The sequence below is a fragment of the Pteropus vampyrus genome, unplaced genomic scaffold (assembly GCF_000151845.1).
Source record: "Pteropus vampyrus isolate Shadow unplaced genomic scaffold, Pvam_2.0 Scaffold37, whole genome shotgun sequence".
Classification (NCBI taxonomy): Eukaryota; Metazoa; Chordata; class Mammalia; order Chiroptera; family Pteropodidae; genus Pteropus; species Pteropus vampyrus.
The window spans coordinates 2,494,540-2,515,432 of NW_011888818.1; the positions used below are offsets into that span (position 1 = coordinate 2,494,540).

At 33.7% G+C, this 20,893-nt stretch overlaps 1 protein-coding gene across 6 annotated transcripts in view; it reads right to left on the reverse strand.

Annotated features, from left to right (window-relative positions):
• CTNNA2 (catenin alpha 2) overlaps positions 1-20,893 on the reverse strand; it is a 1,043,800-nt gene that overhangs the window by 901,695 nt on the left and 121,212 nt on the right. For 3 of the 6 annotated variants that reach the window (XM_011358075.1, XM_011358074.1, XM_011358073.1), the window contains exon 2: positions 16,314-16,420. In XM_011358075.1, coding sequence (XP_011356377.1) covers positions 16,314-16,415 — 102 coding nt within the window. In that variant the 5' untranslated portion in view covers positions 16,416-16,420. Of the gene's footprint in view, positions 1-16,313; positions 16,421-20,893 lie in introns of those variants that run through there. The other 3 variants (XM_023529440.1, XM_023529441.1, XM_023529442.1) reach the window with 1 other exon arrangement.

Genomic DNA, 20,893 nt, shown 5'->3' on the forward strand with positions numbered 1-20,893 from the left:
AGGAATGGAATGATCACACTCCACTAGAGGTGCTTTTACAAAAAATGGAATTATAATTGCAATTCATAGTACTTACTTCAAGAATAATGTATATACTCTATCAGTCCTAAACTGTGATAAAAAGACATTTCTATAGAATACCTGGGAAAGACTGGTACACTGAAAACTATAAGACAATGATGAAAGAAAGGCACAAATAAATAGAAGAATATTCTGTGCTCAAGAATTGGAAGAATTAATATTGTTAAAATGTTCATACTACCTAAAACAATCCTGAGATTCAATGCATTCCCTGTCTAAATATCCATGGCATTTTTCAAAAAAAAGTAGAACAATCTTAAAGTTCTTATGGAACCACAAAAGGCCCCAAATAGTCAAAGCAATCATGAGAAAGAGGAACAAAGCCAGAGGCATCAGGCTTCCTAATTTGGAACTATAATAGAAAGCTATGCTAATCAAATCGGTATGGTATTAGCATTAAAAGAGACACACAGATCAATGGAACAATAAAGAGAGCTCAGAAATAAAGCCATGCATACATGCTCAATTAATTTATGATGAAGGAGTCAAGAACATTCAATGGGAAAAGGAAAGGCTCTTCAACAAATGGTATTATGAAAACTGTAGAGCCCCAAGCAAAAGAATGAAATTAAAAAACTACCTTACATCATACACAGAAATTAACTCAAAATGGATTAAAGACTTCAATATAACACCTGAAACCATAAAACTCATAGCAGAAAACAGGCAGTAAGCTTCTTGACATCAATCTTTACAATGATTCTTTTTGGATGTGACACCAAAAGCAAAGGTAAAACAAGCTAAAGTAAATAAGTGGGACTACATCAAACTAAAAAGCTTCTACACAGCAAAGAAAACTATCAACAAGATGAAAAGGCAACATACAAAATGGAAGGAAGTATTTGCAAATCATATATCTGATAAAGGATTAATATCCAAAATATATAAAGAACTTCTACAACTTGATAGCCAAAAAAAAAAAAAAATCCAATTAAAAATGATCAGAGGATTTGAATAAACATTCTTCCAAAGAAGACAGGTACATGAAAAGACAATCAACATCACAAAATCATCAGGGAAATGCAAATCAAATCACAAGATACCACCTCACATCTATTAGAATGGCTATTATCAAAAAGACAAGAAATAACATGCGGTGGTGAGAATGTGGAGAAAAGGGAACTCTTGTGTATTGTTGGTGTGAATGTAAATGGGCACAGCCACTACAGAAAACAGTATGGACAGTCCTCAAAAAAAAAAAAAAAAAAAAAAAAAAAAAAAAAAAAAAGGAACTACCATATTATCCAGCAATTCCACTTGTAGAATACAAAAGAACTGAAAACACTAACTTGAAAGATATATGCATCCCAAGTTCACTATAACATTATTCAAAATAGCCAAGACATGGAAGCAACCTAAATGTTCATCAGTGGATGAATAAATAAAAAAGATGTTGCATATATAGATAAGGGAATACTATTAAGCCATAATAAAGAATGAAATCTTGCCATTTGTGACAACATGGATGGACGTTGAAGGCATTATGCTAAGTGAAATAAGTCAGACAAAGTCAAATACCATTTGATCTCACTTAAACGTAGAATCTTAAAAAAAATAATAATAATAATCCAAAGAGAGAACAGATTGGTGGTTTCCAGAGGCAGTGGGTCAGGGGTGGGTGAATGGGTAAAGAGGGTCAAAAGATACAAACTTTCAGTTATAAAACAAATAAGTTATGGGACATAATGTCCAGTGGTGACTATAGTTAATAATACTGAACTGTATATTTGAAAGCTGCTATGAGAGTAGATCTTAAAAGTTTTCATGATAAGAAAAAAAATTGTAACTGTGTGGTAATGAATATTAGCTAAACTTATTATGGTGACCATTTCACAAAATATATAAATATCTAATCGTTATGGATACCTGAAGCTAATATAATGTTACATGTCAATTATATCTTCAATAAAATAATAACATTTCTCCAGTAAAAGATAAGGGTCATCAAACCATCAGAGAACACTAAAGAAAATACATACCTAAAACTCTTTCCTAAACTAAACCCAGGTGTAGAACAAACATCCACCTCCGTCCTTTATGTTCTCACAGCATATCCGTTCTACCAGTCTTAAGCTACTGATCACTTTATCACGTCAGATCCTTTATAAATATCTGTAGAATGGAAGAATTAAATGGACAATCTTTTTTCAGCACTCAAACTTAAGCAGCTTAAATCTAAGGTGGCCAAAAAACAGAGTTTAACCCTGAAAGATTGAAATTTTCCACTCTCTTCTTCTTTGAGGTATGCATTACATGAAATTAATAAATACCCTTAATAGAAAAAAGTAAGTATAGCCTTAGATTGTACCCTGAAAAAACAATTCTCACCTTCAGTCCATCTCAACATTGCTTCAGCTAGGTTTAGGAGGTAGGTGAACTTGTAGAGGGAAACCATAAGAATAATATGTTTTTATAGGTTAGAAGTATGTTTCTGATCTGGGCCAAATAATTCTCCTCACATGTGCTTTGAGGAAGTCTTCTAAACTCTATAGTCATGTTTGCTTTCAGTGTGGAGTCACAAATGGGTCCCTGACAATCTCAATATGGCAGCAAGACCTAAACTGAACAGTCATGAAGTTGATGTGGATAATGAAGTACTGCTAACTGATAAAATGTGCCTTTGTCCTTGAGTGGACAAGTAGAAAAGCCTGGTTCCATCCATTCACTGGTAGTGGAGTCCTCAGATATGCACCAAAGGTTAATATCAAGAATATGTGCAACAGAGATTGTTAGAAGTACCACAATACCCATTCTGCCTTTCCTCCTTGCAGTAATAGAACCACCAAGTTTATACCTTTCTTACAGCTAGGTGTAGCTCTGTGGATATATTTTCACCAATATGATGAGAGTGGAAGGGATGTATGTAATACTCAAACCTTACCTTTAAAAGACAGGGAAATACTTTATATTTTTTTCCTCTTTGAGTAGCTGAGATTTGGATATGGTAGTATTCAGTGACTTGAAACCACAAAGGGCAAACCATGGAATAACGGATGGCAAGATGTGTGTGCAATATAATAAAACCCTGAATCCCTTTGCTATCTTGTGAACTAGGGTAACCCACTCCCTGGGTGGACTACTTTGGACTTACATAAATATGAAGTAAATTTCTACCTTAAATAAGAGAGTATTACTCTGGTCTACATTATAGTGCCAAAGAAATTAGGATAGCTCATGCTAGCTGCTATACAAAGTATACTAAAAATTTTGTTGGATTAACACTATGAAATTTTGGACAAAGTCAAAAAATGAAAGGTCTCTTCCTGTTTTATATGGAGGTCTACCGTTTGGAGTGGATACTCAAAGTGGCGATTCAGAATTCCAGGACCTTCCATTTTCTGGCTTTACCATCTTCCCCATGTGGTTTCTATCATCACTGTACTCATCTCCATCATGTCTTGGAAAGAGGAAAAGCCATGGAGACACGTGAGAGGCTTTACTGGACCAGGACTGGGAGTGGCATATGTCTTCCCCACTCATATTTCATGTCGGCACCTAACTACCTACCCAGGGAGGCTGGGGAGAGTAGTCAAGCTCTGAGCACAGAGAGAAGAAACAGGTGTGTAAACAGTTCCCTGAAATCTGCCACTGCATTTAAATCAGACTAGAGCAATTTTAGAGACACACTTCACAAAGTAAATCTTTTCATATAGCATTTATCTAGTTTTCCTTATTCTTGAAGTTACTTCCTGTCTGGACATATCTTTGCATATACATTATCTACTACTGTGCTACCCAGCTCAACATTGTCTTAATGTAAAGAATTCTGAAGTAACATTTGAAAATCTCCTGTATCAGCATTTATTAAGGATCATCCATTTGTGTGTTGTTAATCAGAAATGACTTGCTAAATAGTGATGATAATCCCTGGAAGCTACACAAAGTACAATAACCAGATGCTCACAGTTAATGGGTATCTGAATAGTGAAAAACTGATGATGAAAAGAATGAAGAAGAAAAACACAAATTAGAATACTAACAGTCCCAAGTCAAACTCAGTCACTAGTTCTGCTATTAACAAACTACCTACTGATAGTACTTTAAAAAGAAAATAAACTAAAATTGCATCCTTTTAGTATCTATCTACAAAATTGGTCTGATACGAGCCACACTGAATAAGAAAACAATTTGCCCAATTAAATTTCAATTTTCAATAATGTTTAGCTATTTTAAATTTTCGAATACTTCATTAAACTACAGTGCCTTTCCTTTCTGGGAAACATGCTCATATGAAGGATGAAGTTTGAAAACCATTTAAAAATATACAAGCTACCAAAATATTCTGAAATTTTTAAGAGTTGGGTAAAAATCATTTTTGCCATGTTTCAGTAAGTCAGCTAAAGGGATTTTTTTCTCATCTCTTTATAAAATTCCCCTTGGGGATGAAAACAAACTTGAAAAGTTTCAGTCAACAGTGTGAATTGGGAGTTCATGTTAAATAAGCCATTGAAAAGTGCAGTTTAGAATAAAATTACCATCTCAGCCGTTACCACAGGGCTCCACAGTGCATTTACAATAATAGCTATATTTTGTAATAACATCATATTCAAGTAATTTATACATCTTTTTCATTTTTAAACTTAACTAACAGGCTGCAGGAAATCTTTAAAAAATTAATCATATTTTCTATTCTCCCTTTCATTTTTCTAGCCCAGATAATAATATCACAACAATTATCCATACTCGGAATGATAAAGGTCAAAACTACTAGTAAAAAAAAATTGATTGGTAGAAATGACATTCTCCTAACACCATTAATTTTTTAAAATACACTTTTAAAATGTTGTATAACCTAATAAGTAATTACAATTGAGTTGCTCCAAAACTGTATCTTAGCTCTGCTTAGCTTAGAGCCTTGCCTCAGAGAAGAGCAAGAGTAAGAGAGATTTGCATTAAGAGAGGTAGATCTGGGGAAAGAGATATGGAAGAGAATTCCTGGATGTGAGAATGCTGCTCAGTGAAAAGACGGGGGCTGAAGATACAAATTTGAGTGTTTTCAGAATATTGTTAATACCTAAGGCCACAGAGATGGTAAAATCATCTGGGGGAGAAAATACAGAAGAAAGAAAAGACGTATCTCAAGACTAAACCCTGAAAATCAGGAACAGTTAAAGCCAAGATAAGGAAACAAGGTAAAGCAAAGACTGAGAAGGCACAACCATAAAGCCAAGATATCTGTGTTACAGAAAGACTGAGAATTATGTCAGAATGAAAGAAAAGTAACTGATTAGATTCTCCATTACTTTTCCTGGTCTTCCTTCCTTCTTGATTGTGTGAAAACAAAGATACCTTTTGTACTTTCTACAGGATGACAAGAAACAGAAAAGCAGGTGTGTTGAAATGCCCAATCCTTTATCTCAGATCTCTGACAAGTTTTAATTAGTTTGCTAGTCAAGGGCTTCCTGAGTAAATGCAATTCTGTCACTTCCTAAGCATTCTCATATTTGGTAAAATGGATCTTTTAGTTGCAGGCTCAGATAACATTTCTATATTGTCCAAAATAGTTATAAGCAATTTTGTTAGCTAATACTTTCTAATAATTTCTCCCTTGAAATTTTTGAATTAAAATGCATAATATTTTATTAATTGTTCTGTTTCGAGCTCATTAACAAATCGTTCTTCTTCTTGACATTACTTTAATTTTTAAATTTAGTTTTAATTTCCATTTTTCCTATTTGAAGTAGTTGCTAAGTATTCACTGAAATAATAGAAAGTGCAAGAGGAAAAATACATTTAAGGCTTGAGTTTACTGCCAAACAGTATAAAACAAAGAGTTATTGCTAAATTTAGGTATTCACAGGCATTCGCCATCTATTAAGGAAAATGGATTTTTATTTTAACTTAATCATTTGAATATTAAGAAATTTGTTTAGGCCATGTTTGCATTTCAGTAAACAGCTGGTTTGGACAAGAATTAGGTGATGCAAACAAGAAAAGGAAGTAAATCTTGACTGTACAAATACTTTGTTATCTTCTGCTTGTTCGTTTTCCTCTTTTTTAATGTTGGGAGTTCACCCCTCCCCACACCTTCAATTTAATACTTTACTCTCTTTCATTTCACTCTATATGATCAATGTACTAGCAACTGACCATTTCAGTGTTTTCAGCCCATCTTTCCCTTACAAGCTGCAGACCTACTATTCAATTCATCTTAGGCCTTTTGTTATGTAATGTAAGTCTCTCTTTTTTCATCTGTAAAATGGAGGAAATGATACTGATTCTACCAGGTTGATGCAAGAAGTAACGAAAACTAGAAATACTGAGGATGTTATTAGGCACTGAGGATGTTATTAGGCACAGAGTAAGTACTCAGCTAACACTAGCACCTGTCCCCTTTTCCCTTTAGAGATTCTAAATCATCTGCGGTCAGTTCCATAATACTGGCAAAGAGCTCCAAGTCTAGAGCAGAAGCACTGTTCAGAGCAAAGACAAGATTCCAATGAAAGGAATTTAGAGCATTTAGGTCAGCAGCTTGGACCCACTCCCGTAGGCAAGTCCCAAAGCTTTATGTGGAAATAAAGAAAACCAGGATTGGCCAGCTGGGCCTTAGTAAACCTACCCTTTTTAATTAACAAGAAATTAATAAATTGAGGTAGTATGTAGAGCACTCATTTTAGTACCTAAGACCTCTCTTTTATCTTCTACTAAATGGAATTTGTTTTATTAGTATACACAAAATAATCACAGTGTTTAAACTAGAAATTATTGAAAGTAAATATTTTGATAGAAGATGTTGGTTGTGTCATTGTTAATATAGTTAGCTTATATTCTGAAACCATAATAATATCTGACTACTTAACTTCCATTGTCCTAAGCTCATGAAAAGAGAACAGAGGCAGATGCCACCTGTTAACTGTGAGTATATTTATGTTACACAAAGGTGAACTGATGTCATGTGTACTCAAAAGTTGTAATTTGCAGTAGTTGTCCCTAAAGGTGGGGGGCGGGGAGAGAACTGGCTCATCACATGGCCCGTGGTGGTGAATGTTTGCCAAACAAAAAGACTCAGAGCTAAAGCAGTCACTACCACATTTATATCATATGAAATGATTTAATTTTAGCAAAATAACATTATCCATTAAATTAATGTTAATTTCAATTTTTTGCTTTTGTGATTTCTTTGGTACTTAATGTGTAAATTTCTTTATGAATAAAGAAATGTGAATACCTAATTCCATGTTTATACTACTTTAAGTTCACTCTAGGATTTGGAAGGATTTTGTTTTGTTTTGTTTTTCTTTTTTTGTAGAAAAGGGTTCCATACATTACTCAAATTTCAAAACATGGCCAACACAGCTGGTTTTATAACAAAAAGAGTATCACTACCATCTGGTGGCAGACATCAAAATTTTGAACATAATCCTGAAAGAGAAATTAATTTAACTCCAGACTGTATATACTAGTCAATTAAACTCCTATTTCAGAAGTGGCAAACAAAATAACTGCCAAACAATCTATCATAGGATCTCAATTGGAAGAAACACTTCCGACGTAATAACTACTTTAGTTATATGTGTCTACTGTAAAAAATAAATAGCAATTTAAGAAATGTAATATTAAAAGAAAGCATATTTTTAAAACAATGAAATACTTTATAGTGTCTCAATTAAATATTAATATATGTGATAAAAGTAAATCCCTAAATCATAACCTCATTACTTGTACTTATATTGTGTTTTTTTTAAATATGTTATTCTTTTCTTTAATGAGGAAAGAAGTAGTGGTTTCAAATGAAGTTATGGTATTTTAGGTATTTCATTCAACCACAAAAAGTTTGGATAAACCAAAACATTTTTCTAGGCAAGAAAAATATCATCCCAAAATTAAAATGGAACTTAGTATAAAAATAATTAATAAAAGTGGGAAAAATACTGGGAAACAGGTTAACTGTGCTATACATAAAATTGGTCAAAGAAATAAATAAACTTAATGGAGTTTACATCATTTGCTTTTATCATATCCTTTACTCTTTATAGAATTTTAATCCTTTGATAAAGATGCATGAACAACTTATTATAACATTGTAGCGTCACCATGGAAACCATCCAAGTGTATTAATCTTCGAACCTCATGAATAAAACAAGAATTAAGGTAGTTCTCAATAATGATGTTCTTTGGATAGATTTTTTTTTAAAGGGTATAATGAGACTTTGATTCCTTTGGTAAATTCATAAATAAGATACTCTACTTGGTAAATTTTATAAGAGAGCATATGGTATAGCATAAAAAGGCACACACTGGCTCAATTCTCACAGGTTATTTACTTCCGGAATTATTTTCATCTCTGAATCCCGTGATTTTAAATCTAAATCTTCTGATTCCCTAATTTCAAATGTGTCAATGGATTTAACCACTGATGTGAGTCACATAAAGGTGATTTCTTTTATAAGAAATTACTATCAAAAGGGGAAGAAAATCAATTTTTTTAAGTATAAAATTGAATTTTTAAATTTTAAAACAACATTTTAAGTAGATGAGCCAATCATTTAGCTTTTGAGATCATTAGTAACTTTTTGAGTAAAATTTAAAAAGATCTAACTACAGAAGTCACTAGAGCCTACCTAACAGGGCCCTGTGGATATTACTCAAAACAATATTGGAAATGATTAAAGCGAGCTCCTCTTCTTCAGAGATTCCTTCCCCATCAGGCCAATTCAGAAGTTCATTAAGCTTTTCAATGTTTTTGTTGTTGTTGTTGTTTTGTTTTATTGTTCTTAGCAGATGCTTAATGTTATTAAGTTGCAGATTCATCTTTCTGTAAAAGGAAATAACGAAGAAAATTCCAGCAAATTCCATTCTGTCTTATTATAATAACCTGAACTTCATTAGCTTACCGAAATGGTGAAATTTGAATTCCCAATAACTTCAGAGGTTTCTGCTTTAGTTACCTTTGATTAAATGTAAAATGCAATCCATTCTTTTTGTAAATACGCACTAACATTTTTCCTAAGAAAATATCCAATGAATTTCTGTTTTATACATGGCACTAATTTTCTAATAACTGAAAAGTGGCTACTATGAAATAGTAAAGAAAACAGCATTAAGAACAAACCTGTACTATTATAAGAATAGTGTCAGACACTTCTCTAATCCCTTTAATGCACATCTCATGTATCCTTTCAAAAATCCCTTGAGGTACAAATTATTATCTGTAATTTACATTTGAGGAGAGATTAAGTAACCTATTCAAGGAATCACTATAAATACTTCACTCACAATCAAACTTTCGTGACTCTGAAGTGTATGCATACACATTCTCTACTTAAATCATGTTAAAATAATTATAATATTGCACATTTTAAAAACTCCAAAATTAATGTGCATTACACATAAAAAAATAATTGGTCTTTTTTTTTTTTTTTTTTCAATTACAAGATAATACAGTTGATTCTTGGACAACATGTGGGTGAGGAACGCCATCTCTTCCTCCTGCAGTCAAAAATTGAAGTATGGCTTTTGATTCCTCAGAAACTTAAGTTGTCCCTCTATATCCTCAGGGGATTGGTTCCAAGACCACTCCCCCCCCCCACACACACAGATACCAAAATCCTGGGATGCTCAAGTTGCCTATATAAAGTGGCACAGATCAATATGCCACAGCCATATACTCCCAACTGCCAAATAAATACAATACAAATATTTAGTGGGAAAAAAAAAAAGCAAGCATATAAGTGGACTGGTGCAATTCAAATCTGTGTTGTTGAAGGGTCAACCATATTCTCCTGTTTTGACTTTCAGCTGATGAACAGATGAAAACTATTTTTATATACTTATCTTATATCTAGCCACCTAACCCCATTCTCACATTGAATAATGGTATACAATCATATCATAAAAAGAAGATTTTATCTGTCCTGTTACCATGTTTTCAGGGTAGTTTTCTTTATTTTAAAAGTTTGACTTTATTCCTATATAAAGTATGTATTAGAAGTGACTGTAACATTCTTTTAATGGTACAATCTATTGAGCTACTGAAATATTTTCATTTATTTCCTGATAATAGACTATTATTATATTCCTAAAAAATTCTACTTTTTCATATATATGCTGATCTTTTGATAAACTGCTAAATAGTACTTACTATATTTTATGTAGTTTTTTTTAATTTAAATAAAAAATGAGATGGAACCATCACTATCCCTTTTTTAAAAATGTTATTTTAAAGTATCTTGAATTATTAATATTAGTTATAATTCTTAAAAAATGAAGAGCTGTGTATCTTATAATTCTTAAAAAATGAAGAGCTGTGTATCTTTTTCTATGATTGAAACAGTAGTTTAAATAACATTGTGATTGTCAGTTCTTTAACTATCTCATAATTCAGTTATGCATCTGTCTGTTCTGGTGCTTTCCAATAACAGATCTTTAAACAGCTTTTCTAATATTTATATGGCTTATTCCAGTTTTCCACTTCCTATTGGATAAATTTTGGTAATTTAAATTTTTCTAAGACATTATTTCCTTCCTCTAGATTTTCATGTTTCGTTGGTGTAGAGTTGTATGTAATATTCTACTATGTTTCTTTTAATCTTTCTTGTTCCCAGAGTTACTTCTGCTTTCTCATTTGTAATTTTCCTCTATATATTTTCCATTATTTGTGCCTTAAGGAATTTGTATTGGCCATTTCAAAGGAGAATCGAATTTTTATTTTATTTAACCATTTTAACATTTGTGTTCTATTTTAGTGATTCTGGTTTTCACTCTCACTAAAATCTGTTTTCTTAGTTTCTACTGAGGTTCTTTTTCTAATTTCTTAAGATAAGTCTTTAGTTTATTTTTATCTTTTTTCTTAAATAACAAAGGTATTTAAGTCTAAGAGTCTTTACTAAGCATAGCTTTTACTGGGTGTGTATATTTTGTGAGGAAGAGATCCCGTTTCGCATTAACATATATAGTTTATAATTTCGCTTTGGTTCTAAGAGTTATCTAGGGATGTTCATTAACTTCTTAATTTTTTTTTTAGTTTTATAATAAAGTTGCCTAGTAAACTTTTTTTAGTTTTCTAATAATATAATGGAATGTGGCCTATTAAAAATATTTACTCTTTTCTGAATTTAAGACATTTTCAGGCATCTTTTTTCAAAGATTAAACTTCCTAAGATGAATCTCTTCTTGTTTGAAATTTTGTTATTTCTATAATATAAATATTGTTGAGAAGGAATCTTGCCATTTCAACATAAGATAAATTTGCAACCTCATATACAGTAAAGTTTTGTTGGATATTTTAAATACTTACCAACAAGAAATTCCTAAATGTCATTTTTCTTAAGATTGAATAAATTTTACTCAAAACTCCTCAACTTCTGGGGTTTATTTCAGCCTTTATCCATTCTTATCAGACACTGCAGGATAGCTATGGGCATTCTGTGTTACTGAATATTGATACAGACTTTATTCAACAAATAAAGATTTTTGTGTGTACGTGTGTGTTTGATACAAACGGGGACTTGGTTTAATTTTCTCTCCTGGTTCCACATTTTGCATTAAAGGTTGAGTATCAAGTTTATATCTACTATTTTCTTATCAGTCCCTTCTTATTCATATGTCCTCCAAGGGTTATCACAACAGTCCTATTATTAAGGTTTCATTTCAGGGCAGGAAATGTTTAGTCTTGTTGGCATAGCCATAATATTATAAGGAAATAATATATTTAAAAATTTGTATTAAAATAACATTTTTTAGAGACTCTTTTTTAAATCAGGGTAGGAACACTAAGAAGAAACATAAACAATTTAGATGTCAGTAGATATTGGAGGGATGATAAAACTAGAGTGCTAAGTCACTATGTGAAAGTCAATTAGAGTTTTAAGCATTCTGCTGTATTAAGTGAACAAATATGAATTAGTTTAGTGTCTCTACTTTTAATAAATATTTTTAATGCATTATCTTCATCTGACAAAAGAACTGCAGATAAATGGACTGAAATATTTATAGAAAAGAACATTTTTAAACGGTTATATTAGATGTGCTATTCTAGATAAGCCGAGTACAAAAGCAAAGTATAAATATATGAAAATATTAAGAAATAAAGTTTATGGGTAATGTGCTTGCCCATGCTGTATTCGCTTATATCCTTCTAACTGGTTTATGGCTAGTATGAACCTAAATATATAGGCATCAAAAAAATGAAGACTGGAAACTATATTTACTCAATATTTACTTTATACCAGGCACTATGTTTTAATTATTGTGTTTCATTAACTCAATGTTAAAGATTAAATATATTGATGCGTAATCTGAAATGAAAATACTGAGGCTAGAAAAAGGCAATCTGCTTTCACCTAGACTGATGGAACTACATTTCAGACCAGATCATTCTGACTCTGAAATATCTCCTAAACCAGTCTTTCTCAAGCTATCTGTGATGAAAGGCCATACTTTTGTTACCAAGCTTTTGTAAAATATAACAAAATAAATAATTTAAATTTTTAAAAAGACTTAAAACTATAGGTCCACATTCTGTTATTAGAGTCAACAAACATAAAATTATTTCGTAAAATTGTCATAAAATTTTCAAAGCACTTACTCTCAATTTCTATGCTTATTGCAAACCAGTAACAAACATTTCACGGATCGGGCTTAATCCAAAAATTACAACCTGAGTAGCCAACATACTCTCAAATCTAAGAGCCTATCAATATTAACTGTTTCTATTCTTAAAAAATCTTACAAAAATCATAACGAAATGAAAAATGTGCATAGATCTAATGAAATGTTTCAACAATGTTACATACAAAGATGTCCACTCCTAATCCTTAGAACCTGTGACTGTATTACCTTAAGTGGCAAAAGGGATTTTGCAGATGTGATTAAAGATCTCAAGATGAAGAGATTATTTTAGAATATCTGGGTGGCCCCCAATGTAATCAAAAGAGTCCTCATAAGAGTGAAGTAGGAGGGTTAGAGTCAGAGAGGAGATGTGATGGTAGAAACTGAAGTCTGAAAGACAAATTGAGGGTGCTTTGCTGCTGGCTGCAAAGATGGAGGAAAGCACCACAGCCAAAGAATGCAGGAGCACTCCAGATGCTGAAAATGATAAGGAACGTCTTCCTTAAAGAACACAGCCCTACTAATACCTTGATTTTAGCTCTTCTGACTCCAAGAACTGTGGAATAAATTTCTGTTGTTTTAAGCTATTAAAATTATGGTAATTTGTTGTAATAGCTATTGGAAAATACAGATTTTGGTGCTAGGAAGCAGGGTGCTGCCATAACAAATACCTAAAACGTAGAAGTGGTTTTGGAATTGATGATGGGCAGAGGCTGGAAAGATTTTGAGAATCATGGTAGAAAAATCCCAGATTGCCTTGAACAGATTGTTAATAAAAATATGGATACAAAACGCCCTGCTTGTGAGGAACATGGTAGAGAAAGCCTATATTATCTTAGAGAATATGTAAGTCATTATCAATGGCCTGTTATTAGAAATACAAATGTTAAAGGAGATGCTGGTGAGGAACTGGTGGAAAGAAAATGAGGAAAATGTTACAGGTGGACCTTGAAGATATTGCAGGTTTGGTTCCAGGCCACTCCAATAAATTGAATATTTCAATAAAATGAATATCACAATAAAGTAGATATTACAATAAAGTGATTCATACAGAGTTTTTGGTTTCCCAGTGCATTTAAAAGTTATGTTTACACTATTCTGTAATCTATTCGGCGTGCAATAGTATTATGTCTATAAAAACAATATGTAAACCTTAATTAAAAAGTATTTTATTGCTAAAAAATGCAAACAATCATCTGAGCCTCAGTCAATTATAATCTTCTTGCTGATGGAGGGTCTTCCCTTCAATTTGTAAAAAGCACGATATCTGCCAAGTACAATAAAGTTAAGTGCAATAAAATGAGGAATGCCAGTATTGGAAGCTGGAAGAAAGGAAATCTTTATTATATACAGTGGCAGAAAGCTTAGCTAAATTGTTTCCTACAGTTAGGCGGAAATCAGAAAATTATGGGATGAACTTGGATATTTAGCCAAGGAGATTTCGAAACAAAATGTTGAAAGAGTGGTCTGGTTGCTTCTTCCTGTTCATAGTAAAATGTGAAAGAGAATGACATAGATGGAGGGAAGAACTGTTAAGCTAAAAGGAACCAAGAATTGAAAATTGAGACAATTATCAGCCTATGCAGATTGCAAAAGGCACTAAAACTTAGAAGACTCACTTTTAGGAAAGCAATGTCTATAGAGAAAGCCAATCGTGTATCTGATTAATGTCTAACAACTCGGAAAGTTTAAAGCTCAGAATACTCTGTCGTACAGAAAGCCCTTTAAGGAGATCAGAAATGTGATTCAGGGATCCTCTCAGCCATTTCAGCAAAGATGAAAAAGGAGTTGAGATCATGCAAGAAAGTTCTGAGAAATAGCCTGTTTCAAATAGAGTGAATCCCAGAGACATACATACAGTGGAGAAACACACGTGTTTTAAGAATATTCTATCAGTAGACAGACATACTGACAGAATATTCTATCAGTAGACAGAAATACTGCCAGTTTGGAGTGAAAGAGACAAAGAAAGGATAAAATTCAAAAAGACTGCTGGTGTCTCAAAATTCTACTGACAAGAAATGGAGCTGATAAAAATACTCACCTGAAAATATATGCTACCCTTTCTGAAAAAGAAATAACAATTTTTAGGATGGGGAACCAAGCCCAGAGGGCAGAGCCTCAAGCCCCAGAGAATTATTCTCAGGTGTTGAATCTAACTGAGTTTGCCCAATTGAATTTCTAAATTTTTTAAGACTAGTATCCTTTTTTTTCTTCTTCTTTCTCCCTTTTTAAATGGGAATGACTATAACTATTATCCTAGGCCTGTCCCACTAATGCATTTTGGGAGTCTATAATTTGTGTTCTAGTTTCACAGGAAAACAGATAGAGAGGAATTTTGCTGGAGGATGGATTATAACCAAAACCTTACCCATACCTAATTTAAATGATTTAGATGAGATTGGAACTTTTAAGCTGATGAAATTGAAATGAGGTTTTTGGACTTGAGATGATGCTATAGTGCATTGAGAATTTGGGGGATCTGAGAATGTGGTGAATATATTTTGCATGTGGAAAGGATGTAAATTAGGGAGGCAGATAGAGGAGAGAATATATAGTAAACTGAATAATGACCCCCAAAGATGCCTATGTCCTAATCCCTGGAAACTGTGAATATATCACCTTAAAAGGGAAAAGAAACTCTTCAGAGGTGATTTGTTTAAGGATCTTGAGATAAGCCAATTATTCCAGAGTGTCTGAGTGGATCCAAAATAATCATGAGGGTCCTTATAAGAGGGAGGCAGGAGGGAATATGAGGACAGAAGCAGAGATCAGAATCAGAGAAAGATATGAACATGCTACATCGCTGGCTTTGAATATGGAGGAAGTGGCCAATGAAGGCCCATGGCCTCTAGAAGCTAGAAAAGAGAAAGGAAATTTTCTGCTAGAGCCTCCAGAGGAAATGCAGCTCTGTCAATACCCTGACTTTAGGACTTCTGATCCCCAGACCCATAAGAAAATAAATTTGTAAAGCTTTAAGCCACTAAGTTTATGACACTGTGTTATGGCAGCTATCAAAAACCAATATGAAGGGCCTCTACTTAATTTAGTATAATATTTCCTTACAAATATACCATAAAAATCTTTAATTTTCACATTCCGTGAATTTCTAAGTTAATATAGAAAATAATATGCTTCACAAGACACTAAAATAAACTTTTAAAACTTAAAAATCCTGAGAATATTTTTTCTATTGAGTCATCTTATGGAAATGTGACAACTGTGACAACACAAAAATGGAACATTTCATCATTCCAACATGATAAATTCTCCGTTGTAAAATCAATAAAAAGTAATTCAATAAGTAATTTTTGTTCTTCAATAGTCAATGCAGTTCTTCAGAACTGTGCATTAGCATCCAAAAGTATGCTAGGAATGGTTTATTTAGACTATGAATCCATTACCGCAAATGAGAGGCCCCTTCACCAAGTCCCCCTCTTTAATTATCTCATCAACTTAATTTCAAAAATCACATGAAGAGTTTTTTAAAAGGCACTTGAAATCTTATTGGGCAATAAAACTGTCCATAGTTCAGGAAGTAATATACATTAAGTAATCAGTATTACAGCATGATTCATTCACCCTTAAGCATTTCTAAGTTCTAAGGGGAGTCATGATACGAATGTACACATGTCACAGTAGAAACACACAGGTGTAACAAAGTGTTTTGACACATCCCTTACCTGTGTGACAAGTGGCTCCAGAAGCCTCTCCACTGTTAGTGTCCGGATTTCCAAACTTTTGGGGTCCCATTTTAAGATGATGGGTGAAGTTGCCGAAGTCATGCTCCCTGTGGAAACACACATTGTCAGTTAGCAATAACGATTACTGAAATAATCCATTACCTTGGTGGTTCAAAATGAATAAGTCGCCAAAACTTAGAACATACTCAAGATTACCTGTCTGGTCCAAACTCATCAAGATAGAGATGGGGAAATCAAAACCAGAGATGTATGAGGTGGTAATGTTGACATCAGATTAGAAACTAAGGGTTCCTGAAGTCATCTTATACATTGGACAGACTCTTGGAACACAGTTGACGCTGAAATATTTCACTCCCCAAATATTTAGTACATATACCCATCTATATCTACGTGCTGGAGAAGACCTGGACCTTTTCCTGGAGTAGTTTATATGGTTTTAAGGTCAAGACAAACCAAAGTGGATCACAACTATGCCTCAGTGTGACCCGTATTGTAATCAAGGAATGCAGAGAAGGCCATGGGAGAACTGAGAAAAAGATACTAAAGTCTCCCTGGGGAGACCAAGGATGACTTTCAGGAAGGACTGTAAATCCACCATGACCACCAGATGAAGGACCCATGTCATAACAGAGATCTACTCTGTCTTTTCACATCCTAACTGACCACTGATGAATTATGCTCCCTGTGGCAGCTGTTTCATTCTCTTAAATAGGAAAGATATCTTGCCAACTGAATGGCAACGGTTCCGAAAATTAGCTTGTGGCTATTTACTTGCACTCTGATTACTCACTGCATTTAAATTCTTGTCCCATAAAATTAGTGTCTGATAATGTTATTTATTTTATTCTAAAACAATCCTCTCCTAAGAACCACTGATGTGCAGGTAGCAGCCTCCTACATATAAAGCACAAAATATGGTTCTGGCCTCAACAGAATAAATTATACATCCTATGGTGGGAGTAGGGGTGTTTCTCACCAAGAAATTGATTGCTCTTTGCTGAATATATTCTAACAACTAACCACTGGACAAGCAACCTCAGATTGTACAAACTGAATCTGAATCATCTGCTTTAATACCATAAATCAAACTGTTCATAGCTGTTCTCTTTTGAATCAATGTCTGCCCTCAATTCCATCCTTATAAACCAATGTAGATGATTATTTCTATTAAAATTAACACTACGAAGAAGGCCTATCAGAACAAGCACATGCCTCTTTACTGCCCTGCTACAGGTAATCTTTTTGCAAATAAACCCAACAAATTTGCTTCAGGGAAAAAGAAAAAGGCAAAGATGCAGTATGCTGGTATTTTACCTCCCTCCAAATGCCATGTTTTAAATAAACTAAGGGTAGTGATCCAATCATACAGACTGATTTAGATGTGGGTTCCTTCACAACAACAATACTTGGCACTGATATGCTGCCTGCCCTCCAAAAACCTAAAAATACTTTATATATTCCCCATTCACACTACCAACTGCTATATAGCAGCTCTGACATGCACGCAATTCTGCTGCTGGCCAGCACACCTTCCTGAGCTGTGGCAGAATGAAGATGCCAGACGCTTTCTACATACACAAAATATCTTCATCCTTGCTGAAGCCAGATCTACTTAAGTAATTTGAGTCCAGCATTTATGACACAGTTATTGCAAGTTTCTGGAGAAGTTTCATGGAAACTTTTTTCAAGCCCTGATGGAATAACGAGTGGCATAATATGATGATGCACAAGGAAGTCCTGTAGGAAAGGTGGATAACTAGTAGTGAAGTCATTTTAACATAATAGTGAAAGATACTGAGTAGACAACAGTCATTATTATGTGTATGCTATGCGTAAAAGCTGATGGATCAAAGAAGGTACACAAAACCTTTTATGGATGCTCCAATTCATAACTGAAGAAATGGCCCTCAGAAAACACTGAGGAAAGTAACAAAACACATGAAAAACACTAATCTAGCAAGCATCAAGCAGAAATGGTAGACACTGAACAAAGACCTCCAGCCAACTGTGAGCCAAGAAGCAGAGTTAGAGCACTGAGTCCTGAAGGTCACAGAGGTCTTATAAGTCTAAAAATAAAAGGGCAAGAATTACCAGGCCAATCACTTGATTTAACTTATTCCTATGGGGATCAATCTTTTCAGCTACTTCTTGTGACACAGGTAAAATTCAATAACAAAAGGCAAGGAAAAGTTATATGGTATTAATTTGATGAAGGGAAAAGCTAGTCATAAAAACTTTAAATGCACTCTTTCCAGCCACAGTTTTCAATATGGTTTGGACTAAAACTAGGATTATATCTCTATCCTATTTATTTTTACAATTTTGTATACTGCTCATATTTGCAAAGACCAAAAGTATGGGGTAGAAGGGAGACTGCAAAATTTCTACCTCTAAACCCAAAAGGTTGATATTTAATATTCTTATTGAACTGCCTCCAAGTTGCATCTCAGCTTCATGTCACTTATTGAGCATGAGGCAGAGGAAGGTAAGAAGCTCTTCTGGTTGCAATATTTGAGCTGGTATAATACTTGCAATCTGCTGTTTCTAGAAGAAATGTTTATGTCCTGCTGTTTTGGGAACACAACTGATTTCTACTTGTATGTATTAGTCCTTATATTAGTAACATTTTCCCATCAAAGCCCTCAGCCAAGTGAAATTGTATAAAAACAGAATAAAATTGATTCTGTTCCAGATTAGTGATCATAACCACGGTCCTCTAGATTCACCTATTGATAACTTCTGCCTCCGTAGTGCAAATAAGGACAAATGATGACAGAAAAGAGGAAAAGCGTCAAATATTCTCTAAATATCATCTAGAACAAAGACATAGGGCAACTGGAGTCAGTAAGTAGAAATGACCGTTCAGTATACTGCCCCCACAACAAACACACACGATGACTGACTCCAAACCAAGAATGCCATTCATTTGTACTTTCAATATTTATAAATTATTAAAGTCAAGAAAAACACATGGTCTTTTAAGGTATATTATTATTATAATTCAGCAAATAGTCACTCCCTCCCTTATCCCACACTTCCATGAGAAGAGAATATTTCCCTACCCCATTGATATTGAGCTTTGGCCAATGGAATGTTAGGAAATAGACATTTGAAAGGTACTTGCTTGGTTAGACTTGCCCTCTTGTGCTACTGCCTTCTGCCATGATAGTCATGGATAGCCCACTGATCCAAAAAGGAAGAAAGACACATGAAGCAAACCCAAATCTAAGCTAAAGCTGGAGCCAAGCCCAGCTGAGCCAAGTCTGTTCAGCCAACTCTCAAACAAACTACAGACACAGGATCAAGAAATAAATGCTTGCTGTTGCATGTCACTGAGATTTTGTCATTATCTGTTATTCAGCAACAGACACATAATGCTGTCAAACAGACTTTTGTTTGAATTGAAGCCCTAAAATTTATCAACTCTCTGTGTGATGTTGTCTAGATTACCTACCCTCTCTGAGCCTGTTTCTTCAAATGAAAAATCCTGATGACTGTTCTAAGTCTAAATAACTTAGTGGAGAGAAAATGTTTCTTGAAATATTAGTTATTATTTTTATTATTATACTCCAAAATTTAAATATCTTTTTGCATGATGCTTTATTTCTAGGAGTAATAAGTAAACACGCATTAAAAACAGATATCCAGATTTACACTCATTTGTGTGGAACAACCAAACTGATTCAAATGAGAAGGCAAGAGAACAAATGAAGTGTGTAGTCACACACACCAGGCTTTCATCTTTCTAAGGATGGAATGACACTGAAGGGTACTGAAGTTTTGCCTTTCCAAAATGGGTCTTTTGGGATACTGCTGTTAAGCTGGTTATTAAGAAACACAGGATGCAGAAAGAACTTTTGACCTTCTCCCTTTCTGCTTAAGAGATAAAGATTGAAAAGTCCACTCCAGGAAGGGAATCTTAGCATATTCACCTTAGCGTTAGATAGGAAGTTTCCAAAGAGGAGTCTGTTAATTGCATTTTCCCTGTATCCCATTGTTTCTGGGTTGCCCAGCAACAATTTGCTTGCCACGTGTGTTCCATGTATTCTGTTCTTTTTCCCTACTTGACAATTGCCTAATATTCCCCTTCCAAAATCCCAACACTGCCCTCTTTCTCCTTTGTCCATAACGGCATATAAACCTCAACTACCCAATGCCTCTTCATGTCTCATTATGGCACTTCCAAAGGTGCATTCATATAATAAACTTTGGACATTTTCTCCTGTTAATCAGTCTCTGTTAATGTGATTATTAGCCCAGAAAGAAGAACTTAAGAAAATGGGAAGAAAATTAATTTTTTAGCCCCCACAACATGTTGTCTGAAATCAACACTACACATCTATACAAGCAATGCAGTCTGTTTTGCATACGAAAACAATTCTATGTAAAGCAAATACATTTTTTCACAATTATTTAATTTTTTTAAAGCATATATTTTACTTGCTTTTGGTAGGGAGACTTAGAATATTGGCTGGACAGAACTAAAAAGTAAATAAAAAACTTCAGTAACAAACCCATACATCACAATTTTATGAGTAAGAACAAGCTTTTAGCAATTT